The sequence below is a fragment of the Pagrus pagrus genome, assembly GCF_965226575.1.
Source record: "Pagrus pagrus genome assembly, chromosome: 24".
NCBI lineage: Eukaryota > Metazoa > Chordata > Actinopteri > Spariformes > Sparidae > Pagrus > Pagrus pagrus.
This window is the reverse complement of record NC_140206.1, coordinates 7,572,105-7,594,665: the sequence shown is the minus strand read 5'-3', so window position 1 is coordinate 7,594,665 and position 22,561 is coordinate 7,572,105. Positions and strand designations below refer to the sequence as shown.

Genomic DNA, 22,561 nt, shown 5'->3' with positions numbered 1-22,561 from the left:
TAATCGTTGCCTGTATTGCTGTGGTGTGAAAAGCTCTAATTTGATCTCAGAGGTATTGCTCTCTGTGTTTGTTTGCACAACTCCATGTGCTTGTTTGTATGATAGATGTTACATCATGCATTATCCCTATAGTAATGTAGAGGTGAGCAATTATGTTAATGGAAAAGATCCACTTTAAGGCAAATATCAACAAAGGGTTTTATTTTGAATCACCAACCTCTCAATTACAAATATGTTTTATTGCAAAACAATGTTTCATTTATGTATTAAGTCTTTAATCCAAAACAAACATTTTTATATTTCATAATTACTTTTCCAAAGTCAGTATCTGAACTTTTGCAATTACAGTGTTTTTCAAAACAAAAGTGGAAATCCATGTTCACAAACTTGCCTTTAATTGTTGTTATTGCTTTTTTTATGCAGCAGTAGTTATGTTAATTTATTCGCCCGGGGTCCAACATGGCTCCTTAATTTTGCTGAATGTGTATTAATAAACCAGAACTATTCATTTCCTTGTGTTATCAGTTCGATATTGTATTCATTGACCACTCGGTCTGTTATTTTGTCTCATTGTCATTATTTGTTTTGGCATTAATGACGCCAGCAGACCATTTCTTCACTTTATTGTAGCTGATTTTTTTCATTCACACCGCTTATTGCAACCTTTTAAACAGTAGATCTGAGCTTTTTTTTTAAAATTAAAGCAACATTATGCAAGAAGTCGTATTGTTTTTGTGATTTGTTGCCACTGCATTTTCAGATTGCGATTGACTTTTACACCACTGAGGTAAACATGAACAGCTGTATGTCTGCTTCTTATAATTACCTATCAAGTGCAACAACACAAGGCATAGTAAGCTGGCTAGAAGGACAACCTGGCCTTTTTTAATTTCCTGAAGCTTTCACTAATGAATGAAAGCCAGTCTGAGATTTACTCCTGCTGAGCTTGGTTCAGATCTTAGAGTCCATCCTTGCCGGCATCCTTCGTGGGGTTCATTCCCCGGGCCTCAGAACCTCTTCCAGCGGGCCAGAGCTCCTGTGATAGAGGTGAAAACACTCACTTTTTTGATAAATATAATGATGAGCGTTTTCGAGTAACCATCAAAAGCATTTGAAATAGTTGCAATGTACCTATTCTGTTATCTCCTTTTATCTTGTATCTACTTTCCTATATAATTGTACGTTTAAACACTTTTCAGAAAAGTGCGGTGCAAATATAATAATAATAATTCTGTGTCCATAATTACTTTTGATAACTTCAGGGACATTTAGCAACATATAAAACAGTCCCTTGACCCTCCTGGTAGTTTGCGCATCAGTTATTCTAATCTAAAGATACACTGGGAAATGCCACTTTAAAAATAAGTAGAAAAACAAGGAATACAAGGTGTTTCTTAGTCAAATATCCTTAGTAGTATTTTGAGTTTTTGCAATGTATATATTAAAATAACACCGATAGTTCTACTGCATGATAACTATTATGCTGAAAATACTTATATACTTTTAATGCAGGGCTTTTCCTTGTAATTTATTTCTTTTATTCTGTTGTTTTGCTACTTTTAAGAAGCCAAAATAGTCCGTAGCAGCAGTGGAACATAACAATGTGAGTATAACCGGAGAAACATGTTTTTTAAAAATGTCTATTTTTTAACTTATAACCAAATATTTTAGGTCTGAACAATTAAAAAACTCACTTTGAAACACTCAGTCCAGTTTTAACGTCACAGTGATGCGTCCCCGGCAAGGAAGGGGTTAAGTGACGTCAGCGTGACGTCAGTTGTATACACGGAAGTGGGTTGCGAATGAGCGCGTATGGGCGCAGACCTAGCTAGCTTTAATTTGCTGCTTTTATAGAAAATATAAGCGGCATTTTTGAATAAACTTGACCGAAGCGTTTTCCAATAACACGGAGTCAGAGTCCGTTAACACGACCGACAATGTTAAAGTAGATGTGGAGGAGCCAGGAGCACGTGCTGCCGGTTAGCGCTGCTGGTAGCTAGCTGTTAGTTAGCTGTTAGCTGTGAAGGCAACATGTCTGCAGGTTATCCCACTCCAGCTTACTCTCATGCTGGAAGAGGAGACTTCCGGGATGTTTACGAGCCCGCCGAGGACTCTTTCCTGTTGATAGACGCTCTGGAGAAGGATGCAGAGAGGCTGCAGCTCATGAGGTCAGACACAGACATGTAACTAAGTACATTTACTCGAGTACTGCACACTTGGGCACGATACTTCATTTATAGTGGTATGTTGTGACACATTTTACCTCCAGAAAATGGAAGGTGGTGCAATTTGGATATTGCACTTGGCCATGTTGTGATTTCGACAATAGTCTTATTAAATTTCCTGCACTAATTTTATTTTATCTGTAATTAACAAAACAAACCCTGAAGGCCTCATTCTGGGTAATGATAGACTAATCCATAATCAAAACAATCATTAGTTGCATTTCTTAATAAAGCAATAGTAAAATCCTGTTTTACATTAATGCATAAGTAATAATAATAAAATGATATAATATATATTAGTATCAACTGTCACAGGGGACATTTTTCTGCTTTCAATACTTTAACCTGAAGCTTTACATGTCAGTAGTCTAGTCTTTTACTTAAGTAAAGGATCTAAATACTTCCTCCACCACTGGAAACAGGTCACCTGTTCTTAATGATAATAATAATAATAATAATAATTATACCATCCATAACTACAGTAGCAAAGTGCTTCACAAACATGAACAAATAAAAGAAAGCAGAAGAACAATCAAATATAAAATCACAGTCAACAAAATAAAACAACATACAGCTACAAGTCAAGATAAAATAATGTATAAAGTAACACATTAAGTTACAAACAATAAGAGTTGGTCTAGTTCCTCAGGTGAGCTCCTTCACAGGATTGGGGCCCTCACAGCTAAAGCCTGGTTCCTCTTGGTCCTCAGTCATTTTCCTGTTTGCATCACATATCTCCTGTAGTTCACCTGAATGTGACCTCTGAATATTTAAATGTTAATTCCCTGCTGTTTTTCCAGCCCCTGTGTGTGTCTGGAGGTGGGCAGCGGCTCAGGAGTGGTGTCAGCGTTTCTGGCATCAGTGGTTGGACCTTCAGCTTTATATCTGTGAGTGATTAAAACAAATTAAAATGTCCAGCTAATATAAATGTGCTAACGTCTTCATGTAAGGATGTATGAGTATGTGTTTGTCTTTCAGCTGCACTGATGTGAATCCTGCAGCAGCACAGTGCACAGCAAAGACAGCGTCCTGTAATAATGTGTCCCTGCAGCCCGTCATCACATCCCTGGTGAGACCTTTACAGCCGCATTTCAAGTATTCACTTGCTTTATGTGCAGTGACCTGAATGTTAAGGTGTTGTCCTCTCAATCCTTAGGTGGAGAGTCTTCTGCCCCGCTTAAGTGGCAAAGTGGACGTCCTTCTCTTCAACCCTCCCTACGTGGTCACACCCTCAGAAGAGGTTGTCCAGCTCTGTACAAAAGGTTATCTTCAGTCCAGGGAGGAGGAGAATATTAATGAGTGCTTCTGCTTCAGGTCGGCAGCAGAGGTATAGAGGCGGCCTGGGCCGGAGGGGAGCGAGGACGAGAGGTGACCGACAGATTTCTGCCCGCTGTAGCTCAGCTGCTCTCCAGTGAAGGGTTGTTTTACCTCATAACCATCGCTGAGAACGATCCAGGTGACTTTACTGTAGAGCGAGATCTTGATATCATATCCTTATCATGATACAAGACTGTGTATCGTGCTACATTTTGGCTATTGTAACATCATGAGTGCATGTACTTGTGTGTTGTGTTGGTTAAAGCAGCTACATGTAATGTTAATTTAGTTGATTCTGGCGCCCCCATGTGGACAACGCAATATTACCACCATCGTCATGTGTTTACAGATGTTAATACATTTGTTTCAGGATCAAGTACGAGACAGGCATTAAGATGGATTATATTAAATATATAGAAATAACCAGTGTTCTCGCTAATGGTCTCGTTGGCTTATGTAGGTTGAATAGAGGCATCAGTGTTAAACTGAGACTGGTTGATAACCAGTTCAAATCTCCTTGTAGTACGTCTTAATCCAGCATTTAAATATCAAGATATATCATGTGTCAACATACAAACTAAAGAGTGTAAAAGCCACATTGCTCAGCTCTAGTCTGCTTGTGTCGTTCTGGATAACAAGTTCAGTCCTTTGTGTTTGTCTCACCAGAGGAGATCATCCGACTGCTGGCCCAGCGTGGTTTGGTGGGAGAGTCAGTCTTGTCTACAAGAGCCAGAAATGAGAGGCTGTCCGTGTTGCGCTTCCATCGAAGGTAAAAAACATGGAACTTTAAAATAAAAGTGACTGGAAAATATTCTGGATATCACAGGGTGATGTTTAGAGCGCTGCGGGAATGAGGCCTAAAACACAGAAGATCAGATCACTTCCCTTTTCTTTGTCTTGCAGTAGTGTTTAAATACTAATTTAGTATTTAATAAGTTTTCAATTTTGTCGGATAGCTTTATTGGCTACAAAAATGCAGAATAGACCACCACATCTGGTAAGAAATCGGCTGGGTGAAAGTACTAAGGCACCTCTCTACAATAATAAGACAAGTGCCACACGAGAAGGAGTTGTTGCATTCACTCATGCAGGTTTAATCATGAAATGACAGTTTCAGCTGTGCAGACGTTCAAACATTCATGTTTCTACTAACATACTTGTTCCAGTTTACTTCCAGTGCAATTTTTATGGAATGTCTTTTCATTTCAAGTATTGTGCTTATTAATACAAAACGTTTGAGACTCTACTATATAATCTACATAATGTTCACAAGCTTTGAGTATCCCAAGAACAAATTAACCAAACTCTGGTCGTGGCAATCTGAAATAAAGGACAGTTTAAGAAAGTTAATATTTTGACCTCAGCTGATGCTTTTTAAAAACATGAAATGTGTTTTCTAGCATCAGTCTTCTTTGTTAGTGTCATGTAAACTGTTAATGCTGGTTCATGGCTGAGCTGATCTGTGTTCTCTAACTCTTCCAGGTGATGTGTCCGTCCTCTCCCAGCCGGACGGCTCCGCTGGCCACCAGCTCTAGAGCAGCGGGGAAGGCTCGGTGCTCGGCCTCTCTGATTCTGTCGCACAGGCTGTCCTCCGTGTCTCCGACCATCACGGGCACCGCCTCCTGCACGATGATGGCTCCTGCGTCCACCTCTTCCTGAACACAGATGAACAAAACAACATCAGTGTGACTGGTTCAGTGAGAAACGTCTCAGCTCTGGGTTTGGATTACTTACTGCTACAAAGTGGACCGTGCAGCCAGCGACCCGCACCCCGGCCTGCAGAGCCTGCTTCTGGGCGTTCACGCCCTTGAATGAGGGCAGCAGGGATGGATGGATGTTCAGGAGCTTCCCTGTGACATAAAACAAACTCAGTCAAAGACCTTCCTGTGATCGAACAGACGTTTAATAATGTAAGAAATGGAGTCCGTTTTCTCACCGTTCCATTTCTTGACAAAAGTCCCCGTGAGGATCCTCATGAATCCAGCCAGACACACCAGCTCCACCCCGAACTCTTCCAGCACGCGATCTATAGTGCCGTCAAACTCGGCTCTGCTCCCGTACAGTTTGTGGTCCACCACCTAAAGTTGGATTAAACACACAAACGACTGCATCAGCAGAACAGAGGCTTGTAAACAGCTGGATTTCCGTGTTTATTTTGTTCAAATAAATGCACAATGTTTTGCCTCCACAGCTCCACTACTGCAATGTTCATTTAACAGGTGTAAACTTGTTGTAAATGTACTTTTTAAGAGCTTCCAGCTACAAAATTGTGACAACAAATATTTAACTTAAAAATAAAAAGACCATGAGACCTTAAGAAATTATTATTATTTATTTTTTTACCCGTGTCTGGATGCCAGCCAGCGATGCTCTCTTCAGGCCCTGAACTCCAGGTCTGTTGGAGATGACCACCACGATCTCTGCTGAGCTGGACGGACGTTTGGCCTGCTCGATCAGCGCCTGCAGGTTGGTGCCTGGGACGGATACACCAGAGTTGTGATGAGAAGATTGATACCACTCATGTCTGCCCAGTAAATACATAGCAGCCGATTAGCTTAGCATGAAGCTGGGAAACGGACAGATAATTAGCGAGCCTGGCTCTGTGAAGGTAATATCGTGTCTAGAAGGACCACTGAAGCTCCCCAACTTGTCTTGCTGGTTTTATCTGAACTAAAACATGTTGTGGTGTTGCGGTGGTTTGTGTGTTGGCCTGGAAATCTGATTTGCGTATTCCCCAAAATGTGGAACTATTCCTTTAATGGAGCGAATCCCAACCACACCTGTTCCAGAGATCAGAACAGCGACTCTTGTCCTCTTGTGTGGCGTGTTTCCATTCTGCTCGACCACCAGCTCTCCACTGGAGGCGGGTCCTGCGTTCAGCAGGCTGTGCTTCAGGTTTCTGACCACCACGGGTTCTGCACCTGCACAAAGAAAACACAGAAAACATTACTTCCATCTCATATTTCTTTAAATTCTGGGATCAAACTCAAGTCTCAGCCTTACCGGGCTGTTTGTGTGCCAGTGAACCCACGATCCAGGCCTCTTCCTGTGCCTGAAGCTGGCGTAGGACCCTCTGAGCGTCCAGCGGGGACACCACCAGCACCGCCCCCAGGCCGCAGTTGAAGGTGCGGGCCATCTCCTCCTCGCTCAGACCCCCCTCCTTGTGGAGCCAGGAAAATACCGCGGGGATGCTCCATCTAGAGGCATCTGCATCAACACCAAGAGGAAATACTAATGAGGAGGAGCCTTGGCCTTGCATTTACAACAAACTGACCTCTGAGTTTTCAACAGAGGGAGAGTGATCCCAGCTGGACTAGAACATGGAAACACAAGCTGAACACTGCTGAATATGAGCAGAAGGCTGTTCATTCATGTTTACATTGACGTGGATGTGTTCGTCATACAACTGTATATATGTTTGTCCTCAGACTGCCATAAAAAAATAAAAACGCAGCTCCATCCAGAGGTACAGGTTGTTGACGTCAACACATTTATATGCTTACGTTGCACTGCGTGCTTTCATCTCACCTAAATCGACAGCCAGCTCCTGGGGCAGCACCCGCGGGATGTTCTCCAGAAGCCCACCCCCTGTGATGTGAGCGTAGGCTTTGACGGCGCCGCTGCGAAGGATCGGCAGCAGCAGACGGCTGTAGATCTTTGTTGGCGTCAGCAGAACCTCGCCTGGTGGTTTCATCAAGAGTTAGAGTGACACGTAATGATAGCACGGCTGCAACTAACAATTATTTTCACTATCTGTGGAGTACGTTTTCAACTGTTTGCTCTGAGAGTGATCAAAATAATAGTGAAAAATCCCTCTGAAATGTCCCAAGGACCAAAATATTGTGCATAACTTGATAGAAAAAACAGAAAATGTCCACACTTAAGAAGCTAAATGTTGAAAAGTGACCTTGCGACTTGAAGCCGACTTACCAACGGTCTGTCCCGACTTGCCAAAAGGAGCAGGGGAGCTGTAGCTGAGGTCGGCCTTCTCCAGGACTTTGCGGACCAGGCTGAAGCCGTTGCTGTGGACCCCAGAGGAGGCCACGCCGATCAGCATGTCCCCCTCTGCGATGTCCCCCAGCCTGGGCATCAGGGCTCCACGCTCCACTGCTCCAACACAGAACCCAGCCAGGTCGTACTCTCCTGGAGCGTAGACGCCCGGCATTTCTGCTGTCTCACCACCTGGACCATTGACACGAAAGGAGGAAGGATTAAAATACTGCGTCGAGAAGGGAAGTCAAGATCTTTTAGACGATAGAGACACATCATCATCAAACTGTCTCTCACCCAGCAGAGCACAGCCGGCCATCTCGCAGGCCTTAGCGACGCCGCCGACCACCGAGGCGGCCACGTCTACGTCCAGGCTTCCGCAGGAGAAGTAGTCGAGGAAGAAGAGCGGCTCGGCGCCTTGAGCCAGAACGTCGTTCACACACATGGCCACCAGGTCCTGCCCCAGGCCGCCGTGCTGGCTGCACGCCTGCGCGATCTGATGAAACAAAAATTAATCTGGTGAACATTAAAGCTGCATGAGAAGAGACAACTTTCATGTGATATTCGTGGTCGCGTGAGGAAAGTTTTGTGTGCAAAATTCACCCAACAATGAGCTAAACCTCCCTCCAAATGTCCGTGAAATAATCCCGGATCTTCCTCTTCGAGTTAATGAAATTTGTTTTTCTGTTCTGGGGTTTTAAGACGCCGGAGTCTAAGCCTTTGAATCCGTCTACAGATAAGCACATCCCCCCCCGCTGCGCCATTACTCCGGAGCTAAATTTGGATCCAGTTTTTGAATTGTTATTTCTCGGCCGATCTGGCATCAACCAAAGCCAATTTGGAGCGAGTCGAATACTTAATACCTCTGTTTGTTCTCGTTTGCTCCAGGACTCTGCCACATATTTGCACAATAACGACAAACAGCAGCTTTCATATTCTCCTCCAAAAACAGGACGGACATGAATTCCCCACCTTGAGTTTGGTCCCCACTCCGTCTGTCCCGGACACCAGGATCGGGTCAATGAAACCTGCCGCCTTCAGGTCAAACAGGCCGGCAAAGCCTCCCAGTTCTGCGTTACACCCTGGTGAAAGAAAAACCCGTTAACGCTCCATTCATTCTTTTCATCCTTTTCCATCCATCCTTTGTACGCGAGAATGAAGTTACCAGCTCGGGAAGTGGCCTTGGCCAGAGGCTTGATCATGTCCACCAGCTTGTTACCGGCAGCGATGTCCACCCCGCTGTCCTTATAGGTCAGACCTCTGTCAGAGACACAGTGACACACCAGTCTGTGACCTTTACAGTAAGTCTTAAGGAGGCAGCTTTCAAAGTGTTAAACGCAGAAGGGATTGTCTGTTTTTTTAAAGCGTGTTATGTTTGATGATTTAAAGAAAAACTAAGACACTGGTGTTTCTTTAAGTGAAGTTTATTATTCATGAAGTTCGACATGATGAACCGTAAACGATTAAGTTGAAAAAACTACAAAAAGTACAAAAACGGAGGGAATGTTTCAGTGTTTGACTTTCACTTCACACACCTGTGTTTGTTCAGGTGAGCGATGGCCCGGTGGCCGATGTCGTGGCGGTACACGCTGCCCGGGAAGCCGACGGCCGCCACGCCCTGATTGGCCGCCTGCAGGGCCGTCTCCAAGGACGACCTGACCGCGGTGACGGTCAAGACCCGCCCGCCGCTGGAGACCACAGCTCCGTCCTTCAGGGCGGTGCCGGCGTGGAAAACCTGCAGCCCCATGTCCTGAACCGGAGACAGACCTGAGGACAGACGGAGGCACAAGATACATGAGAAAGACCCATTATATCGATGTTCTTCTCGTTGTTGCTGCCATATTTGTTTTGTACACTTTTTCACCAATTAAAGGAGATTTGATTTGTGTTCAGTGTTCATTTTATTCTGATGGCATTTTGTTTGGGGAAAAATGTATTCCTGGTGAAACTTGTTGAAGTGTGTGTGTTTTGGCAGATAAACTGCTGTTCAGTGTCTTTTTTGAAAGACCAAAGACAAATATATCTAAATCCAAGACAGAGTGGCTTTCAGACAATGTCTGATCCCATTAAAAAAAACATTTTTGAAGTATTATCTGGACAATTAGTGAATAAAGTTCACTGCTTATTAAGTTTCACTCTGAAAATAATCTACAATTAATCAATGACAATAATTGTTGATAGCAGCCCTCAAATTTGCATTTATAGATTTCAATTCTGCTTTTACTTTTCCTCCAGATATAAAAAAAACATCTCATGAAAGAAAAAGAAACCAGTTGCCAGTCAGAAATGTTGGCAAGAGCTCAGAATAGAACAGAAAAAGCTTTTTTCTACCTTTTCATGCAAAAAAGCAGATTTTTTTTTCTTTGTGTGTAATAAAAAGGTACATAAAACAACATATTACATCTACAACAGGACACATGACAACACATTTACATAAAGACTAATAGGGGCTCATTAAGAAGAGCAGGGGGTTCGTGATAATTAGCAGCGGTTAATGACAGATTAAAAAAAAAATAAATAAAAAGGTAACGCTTGGTGAATAATGACACAAGTGCAGAAGGACATTTTCATAGAAAGAAGAAGAAATCAGACCCTCGTGAATAAAATGTGTTTCACTCAGGGTGTCAAAGAGCAGTTACACAACAGACTTCACTGCCGACATGTTTCTTTCATCATTCAATGCAGAAATACGTTTTAACAAATCTAACTCTCGTCCTCTGAAGTCAAGGACTAAACTCTGAAAGTCTCTTAAGAAACTCAGACGCCCACTCCAGCTGTTCAGCAGCTTGAAGCAGCTTTGTTCGAGTTGTTACGCATCTCTTCTTCCTGCGTACCTGTGATCTCCACTCCCTTCTTGTAAGAGCCGGGGTAACCTGCGCTGGCCATGACCACGGTGACTGCAGAGCTGTCCTGCTGCCACACGGGGGCGCTGGAGGCCAGTTTGCCACTCATGGTGTTCAGGATCACCTCGTACAGGTCGCTCTGCAGGAGCGGCAGCAGCACCTGGAGGAGACGCAGTACAGATTAATGTTTGTGTAAAGAGAACATACGGTGGTTGATCAGAGTTCAGGAGGCCCACCTGACACTCTGGGTCTCCAAACCGACAGTTGAACTCGAGGACCTTCAGCCCCTGTTTGGTCAGCATCAGTCCAGCGTACAGCACGCCTGGACAGAAGCAAGACACGAGCTCAGTGATCTGAAGCTAGAAACTCACTGTGAACATAAGAAGAGACAGAGACAGAGCACTTACCCACATAAGGAGTCCCCTCCTCCTTCATCCCGTCCACAGTCTTCTGCAGCACCGTCTCTCTGATCTCCTGCAGCAGCTCCTGGCTCACCTGCAGAGGCAGCAGAGTCATGACGAGCAGGAGCGACACAACACACCACTAAAAACTAGACGAGAGGTTGAGGCGGTGTGTACCTGAGGGGTGGGGCAGTAGGCCCCCATGCCGCCGGTGTTCGGGCCCAGGTCTCCGTCCTCCAGCCGCTTGTGGTCCTGCGCCGGAGGCATCGGAGACACCGAGGAGCCGTCGCTGAAACACAGACACTACAGGACGAGGGGAGGAGTAACTGTCAGCTTCACGTCAATTCATACCTCAAGATAAAGTTAAAGATGTCACTTAAAGACTCACAGACACTTCTTCTCCCTCCAGAAGCTCTTCAACCACCACCGTCTCCCCTGCAGACCCAAAGGCTCGGTCCTGCAACGCACAGATGAGGGAACTCAGACCTGGGAAGATCTCAAGCAGACATTAACGTTATCACGATACTGGAATCGTGAAGCTCCACTTCAATGCCTTCAAGAATATGAAAAGCTGTAACCAAACACTAGAAATGATCTTTAGGTTGGCGTGTTTGTCCTTCAGGTACTTTGCTCAATTTGTCTCATTAGCACTGCTCTGCTGCATCGCCTGCAGACGAGCATGTTATATCCTTCAGACAGCACTCCTGCTGTGTTCTTCATGAACTTTCACACAGAAGAGCTTGACTCATTTTGACAAAAATAAATCAGAAGATGGATAAATTACATTTAATTAATACACTTATGACTTTTTTAAAAAAAAGGACCTGCAGACAATCTGTGCATAATGTTTTACTAATATTAAGTAACAGCTTGCTGGTCAATAGTTGGGGAGGGAATTATGGTTCCAGCCTCAAAACATAGTGTACTGACACATTGTCTCGGTCCGTTTGGCACAAATTTATTCAACTGGGACTGATCTGTGGTCAGCAGCCAGATCTCAACGTTTTATTTAACTTTCCTCTCCTCATGAATACGATTACAAAGGATGAGAGATGTCTCCAACCTTCATGATGTCCATCACAGCCTGACAGGCCTCGTCCTGGTCTCGTGCCACGATGACTCCCTTCCCTGCTGCCAGCCCGCTGGCCTTCACCACCAGCGCCGGGAATTCGGCCCTGGAGACCCCCGAACGATGAAATAAAGTCAGTTATATGCAAACTCTTTCCACGGGAAAGCACATCTGGAACAGATGCTGCGCGGCTGATATGGAGCATAAAATGTTTTTTTGTGGACCATTTAACATTTGTAGCGCACAATATTGTTTGCTTGGGATCCATATGGATGGAGGCTGTCAGAATGTGGCAGCTGTTGTTCTGCCCAAAGATGCTTTATAGGAACAAAGAAACGACTTTCACTGAGGAGGAGGGATTCTGGAAAAGTTACTACTTTGTTTATGGAGGACTGGTTTCTGTGACTTCTGTGAGGGCGCTCTCATATGAAAGGCAATCATCACATCTTAGATCATTAACTCATGAAACCATCTGAGGAACACGACTTTCATTTTCTATTACAGAGAAACTTTTGTCTGTTTAATGGCTCTGAAAACAAAACCACAGCGACTTTCCTGCTGCAAAACAAAACTGATAAAAATGTTATTGCCTGTGAATCGAACATTCAACACCCTCTGATAATTACTTCATTATGTAAGAAAGTGTCTCTGTACGTCCTCGTGCACAAGTAAATATAAACTTTACTGACGTGCGGATGTAGCTGCAGGCCTCCTGGGCGTCGGTGAAGGAGCCGTAACGAGCCGTGGGGATGCCGTGACGCTCCATGAAGGCCTTGGAGAAGCTCTTGCTGGCCTCCAACTGAGCTGCTTTGGCGGTCGGGCCAAAACAGGGAACTCCTGCCGCCGTCAGGTCGTCCACCATACCTGCAGGAGACCATGAAGTTCAGGCAAAGAGACACATCATATGAAAGAGTTACTGTAACGTGACGGAGCTCACTTACCTGCTGCCAGCGGCACCTCCGGTCCGACCACCACCAGCCCCACGTGATGATCCTTGCAGAACTGAGCCAGGATGGTGTGGTTACTCACCGACACCTCTGCATGGACAGACACAGACACAGTTTCTGACTTTTCTGGGAGTAATTAAACTGCAGTGGGTTATTGTTTTTATTTGTGGAGGGACTGGCTTGTTATACGCTCATCACGGAGGTGAAATGAAAAGACGGCGTTAGTATTTACCAGAGTTGCTGATCTTCCCGCAGCTGGCCGTGCCTGCGTTACCCGGGGCAACCAGGACCTGCTGAACCTGCGACGACTGGGCCAGCTTCCAGGCCAGCGCATGCTCCCGTCCACCGCTGCCAACCACCAGCACCCTCTCTGCCATCGTACCTGAGCGACGAGAAGAGTCAAGGTGATTCAAAGAACAGCCAGCACTTGTCATTCCTTAACCGTCCGTAAAGCAGCCGTTTAATTGCATGCAAACATTGACCTATAACGAAAAGAGTTCCCCAAGCCGTGAGGAAGCGGTGACCTTTTCTCAGGCCCGGGGTCTTATATTATCTTGTAACGCCACACTAACACGGATCCAATCAACTAGAACAAAAACACAAGTCAACAATTAAATGGTGTGGTCGCCGGGCGAGGCCAAATCACCAGCAGCTGCACACAGTGGCTCATTTGCATGGAAAAACAAAGCCATTATCAGGTTGATATACAGTTAGCCTCAGTTTGGTGCTGCAGTTATTCTGCTGTCTGTGTCTCCGGGTGTTTCATTTACCAGAACCAATGACTGGATCACTTATTTATGCAAACCAAAGTCTATTTCATTTTTTCACATGTAAGGAAAGATATTAGAGATGTACAAATGCCTGTAAAGACCTTTTCTTGTTATATTTACTGATGATTCTTTAATAATTAATTTAAAAAGGTGCACTTTGTAGTTTTGTTTATATGTGGCGGACCCTGCCACCTTTCTAGCTTCGAACAGTGTTCTGGGAGAACAGCTTGTTTATTCACTTATGGAATAAAGAGTTTGTATTATTACGTCATTGATATTGTAATTGTTAAAAGTCTGAGTTTGAATTTCTTCTCCGAAACTACATAGTGCCCCTTTAAGAGGACGTCAAACTGAAAAGGAAAATTAAGTTAAACATGATATGCGGTGTTAAAATTTTAATTCAATCATCGGAAACCTCATGACGCACATTTGGATGAAGTTAATCTCATCACTTGGATGAAAACCAGAATGATTTGACCGGTTTCGGGCTTCTTTGTTGTCGCAAACTTATTAAAATAGACAAGAAATGACCCTAAATATCCACTTTTAGCACTATAGGTGTTAAAACTGTCACATAAAAAAGAGCCAAAACAGGAACATAAAGACTCGAACAAACCAGGGTCAGAGTTCAAACCACCCCGACCCGCGGTGACCCGAACTCTTGACGATTGTGCAACGGCACAGTGCAGATAGATTGTCTGAAAGCTGCATTGATTTGGCGCTGATACAGTACAAAGGGGTGAGTGTTGCACAGCATGAGAGGTGCACATGCTGCACTATTAGTCCAATCACCGGCTTTGATTGGACTCACTCCGCTCATGTGACTCACATGTCAAGACAGCAAATCAAAGGCATGACGCTGACAATGCAGATTTAAAGGAGCACTACGTAGTTTGGGAGAAGAAATACAAACTCAGAATGATGCATTTTCCCCATAACTGAATAAACAAGCTGTTTGAGGCTGGAAAGGTGGCAGGGTCCGCCACATATAAACAAAGTAAAACAAAGAAAGCTTGTTTAGGCTTAAAAATCTCTCTCTTCTGATTAAAATGTCTTCCCAAAAACTACACGGTGACCCTTTAAAAGACAATTTGTGCAATATGTAGGTGTCCACATTTTACCTGTACACCATGTTACTAGGATTTAAACATCAATAAGCAGCTAAAACCAGGTTTTTCCTATGTAAAAGATGTCAAATAAGCAAATACAAGCATTTCACTTGCACTTTGTAACATCAACATGGCTGCACATGCACTTTTTCTGCAGTTTAACAGGAGGATGGTGCCGTCTACATCCTGAAATATGCTCCAAAAATCACAAAAACTGAAATATTTAATTCATTTATTCAAACTAACTTCATTTCATTTCATGTACAAGCTTGTACAGCCTAAGAAAAATGCATTTGCTCTGCTCTCACATGAAAATAATAACTTTTCATGACTAACTTCATATTATTTTTAGCAGCTTTAGCACCTGAACATCCAGCAGCTGTTGTGAGACACTCACCTGTGTGTTGAGTGAATGAGTGAAGCAGGAAATAGCCGGAGCCCAGTTGAGGACAGCAGTCCAGAAGAAGTGTCTCTCTGCTCTCAGCCTGCAGACTGACCGCGGATGCAAACTGTTATCACACACACAGACACACACAGACACACACACACAGACACACACACCACGTGGATCCAATATATCACCGTGATGCGCTTATCAGCCAGCTAGCTGCTAGCTAAGTTTGCTAAAAGTGCGACACAGCCTTAAAACGCTCGACTTCATCTTTGTTTATCTGCTGTTTGTCTTATTCTTACCTTTATCTGCTGACCAAGACGTGACTTTTTGGACAAGTTTGGGTTTTTTTTTCAACTTCCGCGGGGTGTATCTGTCAAGTGCATCATGGGAATTGTAGTTAATTAGCAATGCCTGGAGAAAATGAGTTCTCCAGGTCGTTTTCACGCCAGAGAAGAAAAATAGATTAAAATGTAATACTTTATATTTATTTACAAATAATTACAGCGAGTTTACTGACAGGATTTTCTGCTTTTGAGGCTAAATTTGTCTGCTACTAGTTTTGTTCTTTTATTGTGAAAATATAAACAATTCCCAGTGATGGAGGAAGTATTCAGATCCTTCAAAGTAAAAGTAAAAAAAATTTTTCACTGTAAAAATACTCGAGTACTTAAAGTATATATTAAAAAGTAACTCTTGCATTCATGTAAATGCATGATTTAATCTTCTTATAGATTACTCAATAATTATTGTATCAATAGTTTGCTTTGTGAAAATGATGAAAGTAGTGAGAAATGCAGCCACAATTACCCAGAGCCCTTATTGACACCTTCACAAAGCTTGTTTTGTAGTTTTTAACAGTCCAACCCTCAAAATGATCCCAAATAAAATTTAAAAAATGGTTAAAAATAATTCAAAATCGGCATATTTGTGAGGCTGGAAACATTACATGTTGGAGTTTTACATTTTCATATATTTTGGGTGCAAAAATCTTAATTTTTAAAGTAACTAATAACTAATAATTGTCAATGTTTCCCTCTGAAATGTAGTATCTCAAATTTGTACAAAGTAGCAAATAAATACATATAAATATATATATATAAGAAAATAAGTAACTTGTGATTGATTGATTTAACTTGAACTTGTTTTCAAAGTAAAAAAAGGAAATAGGTTTGACCCATGACCGTTTAGAGCTTGCGTAGAAAAGTGAGCTGTCTCTTGGGGAAAACAGATGGATATTTTTCTTGAGTTGTGCCAACATCTAATTACCCCGGCTCTAAAGACTCCTCCACCTTTACTGCTTAATGTGGCCCACGGAGCGACCAGAGGAGTTCAGACTGCTGATAGAAGCTTCTGAGCATCAGGACATAACAGCTTTGAAATATAAGCTGGAGCTCTGCCATTTACTGCTGTGAGAGAAATCAATACATTCTGAAAGTCAATCTTAAAGTTAACTGGAAGAAGGTGTGAAGTGGCCAAATGCGGCCTGATGGGAACTGCCTTTTTAATTCTAGTTAAGAGTCTGGAGGCGGCGGGGAGCAGATGAGGTAAGGTGGTTAAAAAGCAGCCTTGTGTCGCTTTCTCTCTGTATTTGAAACGTACTTTATTCAAGTCAATAAACCGTTGTTCATACAGGCATTTTTTTTAATATTACAATAAATAAGTCGAGTCCATGAGTGTCAGTCCCGTCACAAAGACGGGAGTTCAGGAGCACTGAGGAGTTCTTTTCCTAACTCTGATTCTCGTAGGGCGAAGAAAGTGATGCCTGAACTGTACGCCGCAGGGATCGTGATGTGTGTTAACTTGGCTCCATCGCCTTCCTCTTCCTCTTCTTGGTGCATCCGTCTCACTTGACCTAACAGGAAGAAAAAAAGGCAGACAAACACTGAGAACGTGTCTGCAGACCAGATGAAAACTCAGTATCAATACAAGATTAACAGACTCACCCTCGACGTCCAGGGCTTTCCACCGCTGCTCGGATAAACTTGACAGACTGCAGTCTGGCGTCAGTCGCTGAAGAACGTCTTCTCGACGAATCAGCAGCACCGATTCACTGCAGAGCCTCTGGTGCAACTCTCTCTCGCTCACTGGAGAGGCAGCAACAAAACTTCACACGTCGATATCTTTAAAAAAAGAGTTGCATCTATACCGTTACTCACCTACATCTAAAGGATTGGTCATGAAGACGGCATTCGATGCAACGCCGAATATGAGCTGGTGGTGCCAGGCGTCAGGCACCTCCTCTCCCTTGGGTACGGCAAGCTGCATGTTCATGGTCGCCACGGGGACGGCGCCTTTTCGGATCCAGTCGGCGAGCCAGGTGACCAGTCTGACCAGCCGCCGAGGGTGGAGGTGGAAGAAGCGACCCGTTACCTTCCCCTTACTGGCCTCCTCTGCTCCTTCAATGAGCTGAGCGTGAGTCGCACCTAAAACAAGTTTTATATGGAGTCATAAGAGTGCCAAACAAAAGGACAATCCTGTAGAATAATAGGAAAATAAATGGAGAAATGTAAAGAGAAAAAACTAAAAGAATAAATGAGTAAAAACAAAAGAAAAAGGGAAAATAATAAGGAAATGACAATGTAAAACAACTGTGCGACACAGCTGAAACATTCAATTACTGTCGCTCCTCTGAGAGACATAAAAACTCTTTGTCTAATTCAAGAGGGTACTTCTGAATCCGCCTGGTTGGCGCTGCAGCCAGCTGTCACTCTGGCAGGAAACAACACTCAAGGGTTCAGGACGGTACAGAGCCTGATTCAGGGGGGAAGTTATAGTCGCTGCTGGCACCTGTGACACCTGAAGTACCACTTTCTAATCTTTAATATGAACCTATATGAAGTATCATCATCACGGTTTGGTGTTTATATTATAATGTCTGCCAAGATAAATGTGTGAAATACAATAATCATGGTATAAAGAAATCTACCAGCTTCACTCCGGGACAGCAGGTAGTCCGGCAGCGGTGACTCGTTCCTCCTCAGATGAGTCCGAACGCAGCGGTCTGCTTCCTCAGGGGCCACGTCCACGCCGAGGGCCTTCAGCACGTCCACCACAGCCGTGGCCCCGCAGGCTGATGCCCCTATCTGCAGGGTCTGCCTCTCCAGAGCCTCCTGGATGGACCACAGCATGGCTTCCTCTGCTCCTGCCTGCTCCTCTTCCTGCTCATCACCTCCATGCAGCTGCTCACACACTGCCTCCATGAGAGAGCCTCACCTGGAGGTAAAAGAAATCAGATTAGATTAAAACTACAGGTAGCTTTGCATGTGGAGTGCATCAATGGAGTGCTCACATGTGGTGCAGCATTATATTTTAGCACAATATGAGGTTAATTACCCACTTTAATGCTTCAAAACAATCCAGTAGGTGCAAACATACAAAGCTAATGTTTACTAGCATTAGCTTTGTACCGTAATAACCGTGCTCAGTGAGAACTCCGCTACAAAGCGACACTCTCCACTCTGTTAAACTTTAGAAACACTTAAATAAAGTTGCTTTTCTGCGTTTACAGAGCTGTAACTACTCATTTCTTACCATCTCCCACACTGGCAGACAGAGGCAGACATCGACATCAACAAATACAGTGCGCATGCGCAGACGTCTTCTGCGCTTTCTTTGCCCGTCGCACAGAGAAGCAAAATGGCCGCCAGCGCCCCCTGCAGGCCGCGTTCATAGCACACTGTGGAGACAAAACTACATTAAATTTAAATTAAAAAGTAATATTTATAAAGTTATATACTTTAATTACACAATTAAAAGTTCAGTTTATACATTGACATTCAAAATACTGAGGGGTAGACTGTAGGCTATGTCCTTTATCAGGTATCAGCATCAAAATATAGCATTTTTTTGTGCATTTTTATGTAATTTTAGGGATTAAAATAAATATGTTATACATTGTGTTACCCTGGGACACTTTCCTATAATGGGTGGTGGTTAATAATTGTATAAATGTAATAAATATTGAATATTAGTTTACTAAATTATATTTTTCTGGGAATAAAATGCAATGTGCAGATACTTTTTAATGTAAAGCCATTACTCATTAATTGAATGTTTTTGGCAGTATTTTGAAATTACAACCTCTTTCTGTTAATTGCAACTTAACTTAAATGATGCAATGATATTTTATTTTAAAATTAAATAAATTTAACTAATAGTTTTTTATGATATTTTATGTAAAAGTTATATTAAGCATATATTAGTTTACATTTATACAGCAACTATTAGAACATTACTCACTTTCTTACCTTTGCAGGCTTGCCACCAAATTAAATCTCTCTCTCTATTTTATATAAACATCCTTAAAGGGGGAAAAAAATCATGAAGTAGGCTGATGAATAAATGTATAAAGATACAGTAGTTTTCTCATCATTGAACTTGAGACATGAATAATTCACCACACAGTTACATTGTTTTCAACTTTCTTTGCTTTTACCCCAAATGATTCCCCCAAAACAATGTGATTCAAGGCCAACTGGTTGCAAAGGTCTCATAAAACTTAACCTGAATTTGTTTTTACATTAAAGCAATGGTGGAAAAAGCTCAGGAACTTTTGCACATTTACATGAATATTGCACATGTTTATGCACACAGATCCACCTATTGTACACAGTATTTCTATTTTATCTCATAAAAACCCTCTCTCTGACTGCTCTAGATATGTACCTATGTGTTTGTTTTTACCTGGTTTAATGTGTAACTGTCAAAATGTCGTGGTTGTTTTTGCGCCATGGGCATGAAAAGAATTGGATAAGGATAATAAACAAAACTTACTAACTAATAAAAACTAAAAAATTTGAGAAAAGTCCAGACAAACTATCCTCCCGACCTCTCAGATTTATCTTGTGACCCTTTGAAAAGGTTGACCCCGAGGTTGGAAACCACTATATTATACAATAATCAGTTACAGAGGACGTTATACTGTGAAAGCAGCACTTTTACTTTAGATACTATAAGTTAATTTAGCCAGTTAAGTAGGATTTTGGATGCAGATTTTACTGTAGTGGCACTTTACAGATCTGTAGATGTCCTCCACTGCTGCATTTCAGGTGTTTCAGCAGTCACAGGACTTTAGAGACATGCAGAAGAAGATGCTGTGACAGTTTCCCCATCAGGCCAATAGATGTCAGTGTTGCTACACTCGTCTGCAGCAGGCAGCCCAGCAGCATACTGTACATGTGGTAACACAGCAGATAAGTGGTGTCACTGTGGTTGATGCACGGTGGAAACAGCCGGAGGTGTGCAGCGTGTCCCCGCCGGCCACCTCCTTCTCGGTGTCGTGCGCGGGTGTCACATGAGGAGGGGGCATCCGGGTGGAACAAACTGAATTCTTTGGATCTCATGAGCTGCAGAAAGCTCTTCGAGGGGGATCTTTTAATGTGATATTTCAATTTTTCACCCATTTCAGGTTCAGTTTGCGAAGGTGAGAAGTTTAAAGCAAGTAGTCTTAGATAAGTTTGTAGTGAGTTAATATTCGTGGAGCCTCACTAAATGTAAATGTGGGCCAGCGCAAATTAAACACGCCAGACTACGGAGCTCCAAATCATCTGAACAGGACTCCCAGAGGACAACAGTTTCCTCCCAATTATTTTTGACATAAATTGTACAAACAGGCAACACTGGCTCCTCCTGGAAGTACTCAAGAAGCCCCAAATTAGTCGAGCCCCTGCATGCTGCCATCTGGTGGTAGGAGAGCACAAAAAAAACAAAGATTGAGAAATTTGGCATGTAAAGAACGGCTGATTTAAATGCTCCTGACCGCCTTCGCTTTGATCTCCCCCTGTGTAACTCTTTCCGTACAGGATCCGGGATCAGTCGTCGGCCCGTGTAATCGTGAACTTCAATCCTGGTTGGTATTCGTCTCGCCTCCGCATCTTTCTCCGAGTTTTTTCCGCAGCTACAGCAGCTGGAAGCACTACAAGCGGAGTGTGATTAAACCTGACTGGGCTCTCTCGAACGTGACCCGGCAGCAGATATGAAGCATGTCAACAAAGAGATGAGGTAGGAGGGGAAAGTCTTCACAAGTCTGGGATGAAAGATAGAAAACGGAGAGGCTGTCTCAGTTTCTCAAAGGCTGCCTTCACCTCGACATCACCTCCTGCCATTTGCAGATGTGGAAGAGCTGAAGAGAAAGGGAGCGGAGTAGACAAATTTTCCGAGTATGAAGCCATCAACCAGGCTCGGCTTTTAGTCGTCATAGTCGTCAACAAATACACGGATCAATATGTTCTGAAAGGGGATGTGAGTAATGTGAATACAGCTGGCCATGAGGGTTTGCTCCAAACGTGCGGCGAGTTAATAATAAACCAAGCGCTCCTATCTGCATACGAGAGTGAAAGCACAAACGCTCCAAATCAATGCTAACGAACGTGCAGCGAGACCGGGGGAAGAGGTTTTTGACACGACAGTTAAAAAGATATCGAGCCATCACATCATAGCTCAGCAGCTGGCAGCGGTTCAAGACCGCATTACAGAGCGAATACTAAAGACGTTCGGCTCTGATTACAAACATAGCTTCGACACCGAAATAAGTGCGCTCAATCATCTGCTTTGCAAACGGAGTAGCTTCTGGCATTCCAGCTGAAAAGACTGAAAGAGCATCTGAGTGTTGCACATACCAGCCTGAAAAACGCTGCAAATCTGAGCCCAGTTTTTGTTTTGACCTCACAGCAGCATCAGTCTGAACTTAGCAGCGCCTCGAGGACGCTGCAACATCACAGCGCTGTAAACGATGATGCAATCACTTGCTCATATGATCTGGACTTGACCCGCAACGAGATTGCTTAGCTTTGAAAAAGTGGTTTAACTACGAGCCAGTGCATATGAATATTTGATCTGAGCGTCTTCATGCTCCTCAAGGCTTGCAAGTGAACTCACACGCTGGCCCCTCAGGGTCGTTCACAGGCCTCAGGCCAGCTTAGTGGGAGTCATATTTTAGGTACTGTTAAATGGTGACCTCTAGTGGCTGTAGTAATTATGATGGGAGCAAAGGAGGAAGTACAAATAGCTGCACTTGAACACACCGCAAAGACTACAGCCGACGGCAAACTAGCTCCTACATTCTGCGCCTGCGTGAGAGGAAATAATTCTTCTTACCATCAGAGAGCGGTATCTGGGAAACCAGACGACTCAGAAGTACAGAAAAACCTTTGTTATGATAAAGCAACGTTCTTTTGACGCTACTCTCGCTAATATAGCCACTTCTAATTGACTGTCGGCTGAAAGGCCACAGATGAGGGCCAACAGTGCGGGAGACACCACAAAAACGACGGCTCACAAAGGGACCAGACATTGATATTGTCCCAAGTTGGGCCTGGTGTTTCAGGGCCCTGAAGAGCGACAACAAAAAAAGACTCATTAAGCTGGGGTGGTTGGATGGATCAAACCAACACAAGACTCTCTTTGTGGAACCAAACGTAAAGCTGAGTTATTTTAACTTGTGTAATGTACTTAACTTATGTCATGTAACTTTTAAATTAAGTAACTTTGATGGAAGC

The 22,561-nt window shown here is 43.3% G+C and overlaps 3 protein-coding genes across 3 annotated transcripts in view; 1 reads left to right on the top strand and 2 right to left on the bottom strand.

Moving 5' to 3' along the window:
* Positions 1–1,797: 1,797 nt before the first annotated feature.
* hemk2 (HemK methyltransferase 2, ETF1 glutamine and histone H4 lysine) lies at positions 1,798–5,154 on the top strand. The gene is made up of 7 exons (XM_084347142.1): positions 1,798–2,168; positions 3,026–3,112; positions 3,204–3,294; positions 3,382–3,465; positions 3,540–3,681; positions 4,209–4,311; positions 5,025–5,154. Exons 1-7 carry the CDS (start codon positions 2,032–2,034, stop codon positions 5,026–5,028), a joined length of 648 nt encoding a protein of 215 aa, XP_084203268.1. The 5' UTR covers positions 1,798–2,031; the 3' UTR covers positions 5,029–5,154.
* On the bottom strand, positions 4,610–15,432 carry gart (phosphoribosylglycinamide formyltransferase). Its single transcript, XM_084347139.1, has 23 exons — positions 15,365–15,432; positions 15,069–15,163; positions 13,025–13,174; positions 12,787–12,882; positions 12,535–12,709; positions 11,840–11,951; positions 11,165–11,233; positions 10,954–11,079; positions 10,783–10,870; positions 10,612–10,697; positions 10,367–10,535; positions 9,068–9,299; positions 8,698–8,792; positions 8,505–8,614; positions 7,830–8,028; positions 7,473–7,724; positions 7,071–7,223; positions 6,546–6,749; positions 6,323–6,463; positions 5,886–6,016; positions 5,479–5,620; positions 5,277–5,392; positions 4,610–5,197 (listed from the first exon to the last, which is right to left on the bottom strand). The coding sequence occupies exons 3-23, from the start codon at positions 13,167–13,169 to the stop codon at positions 5,012–5,014; spliced, it is 3,027 nt and encodes a 1,008-aa protein (XP_084203265.1). The 5' UTR covers positions 13,170–13,174; positions 15,069–15,163; positions 15,365–15,432; the 3' UTR covers positions 4,610–5,011.
* Positions 15,433–16,648: 1,216 nt separating this feature from the next.
* The window catches only part of LOC311253248 (uncharacterized protein), an 80,149-nt gene continuing 74,236 nt past the window's right edge, over positions 16,649–22,561 (bottom strand). Inside the window, exons 3-7 of the mRNA XM_084347074.1 lie at positions 18,597–18,741; positions 17,992–18,278; positions 17,222–17,488; positions 17,009–17,149; positions 16,649–16,917 (exon numbers count right to left, since the gene is read on the bottom strand). Of these exons, the coding sequence (XP_084203200.1) occupies positions 16,751–16,917; positions 17,009–17,149; positions 17,222–17,488; positions 17,992–18,265 (849 nt within the window). The 5' untranslated portion in view covers positions 18,266–18,278; positions 18,597–18,741 and the 3' untranslated portion in view covers positions 16,649–16,750. The remainder of the gene's footprint in view (positions 16,918–17,008; positions 17,150–17,221; positions 17,489–17,991; positions 18,279–18,596; positions 18,742–22,561) is intronic.

What these genes read in the sequence shown, in the direction of transcription:
- hemk2 (XM_084347142.1), top strand. Translation starts at nt 2,032, where the DNA reads ATGTCTGCAGGTTATCCCACTCCAGCTTACTCTCATGCTGGAAGAGGA. An exon ending in GAGAGGCTGCAGCTCATGAG is followed by an intron (nt 2,169 to 3,025) that starts GTCAGACACAGA and finishes CTGTTTTTCCAG; the next exon opens with CCCCTGTGTGTGTCTGGAGG. An exon ending in TGGTCACACCCTCAGAAGAG is followed by an intron (nt 3,466 to 3,539) that starts GTTGTCCAGCTC and finishes CTTCTGCTTCAG; the next exon opens with GTCGGCAGCAGAGGTATAGA.
- gart (XM_084347139.1), bottom strand. Translation starts at nt 13,169, where the DNA reads ATGGCAGAGAGGGTGCTGGTGGTTGGCAGCGGTGGACGGGAGCATGCG. An exon ending in TGGAGGGAGAAGAAGTGTCT is followed by an intron (nt 11,080 to 11,164) that starts GTGAGTCTTTAA and finishes CTCGTCCTGTAG; the next exon opens with TGTCTGTGTTTCAGCGACGG. An exon ending in CAAGTCGGGACAGACCGTTG is followed by an intron (nt 7,224 to 7,472) that starts GTAAGTCGGCTT and finishes TGAAACCACCAG; the next exon opens with GCGAGGTTCTGCTGACGCCA.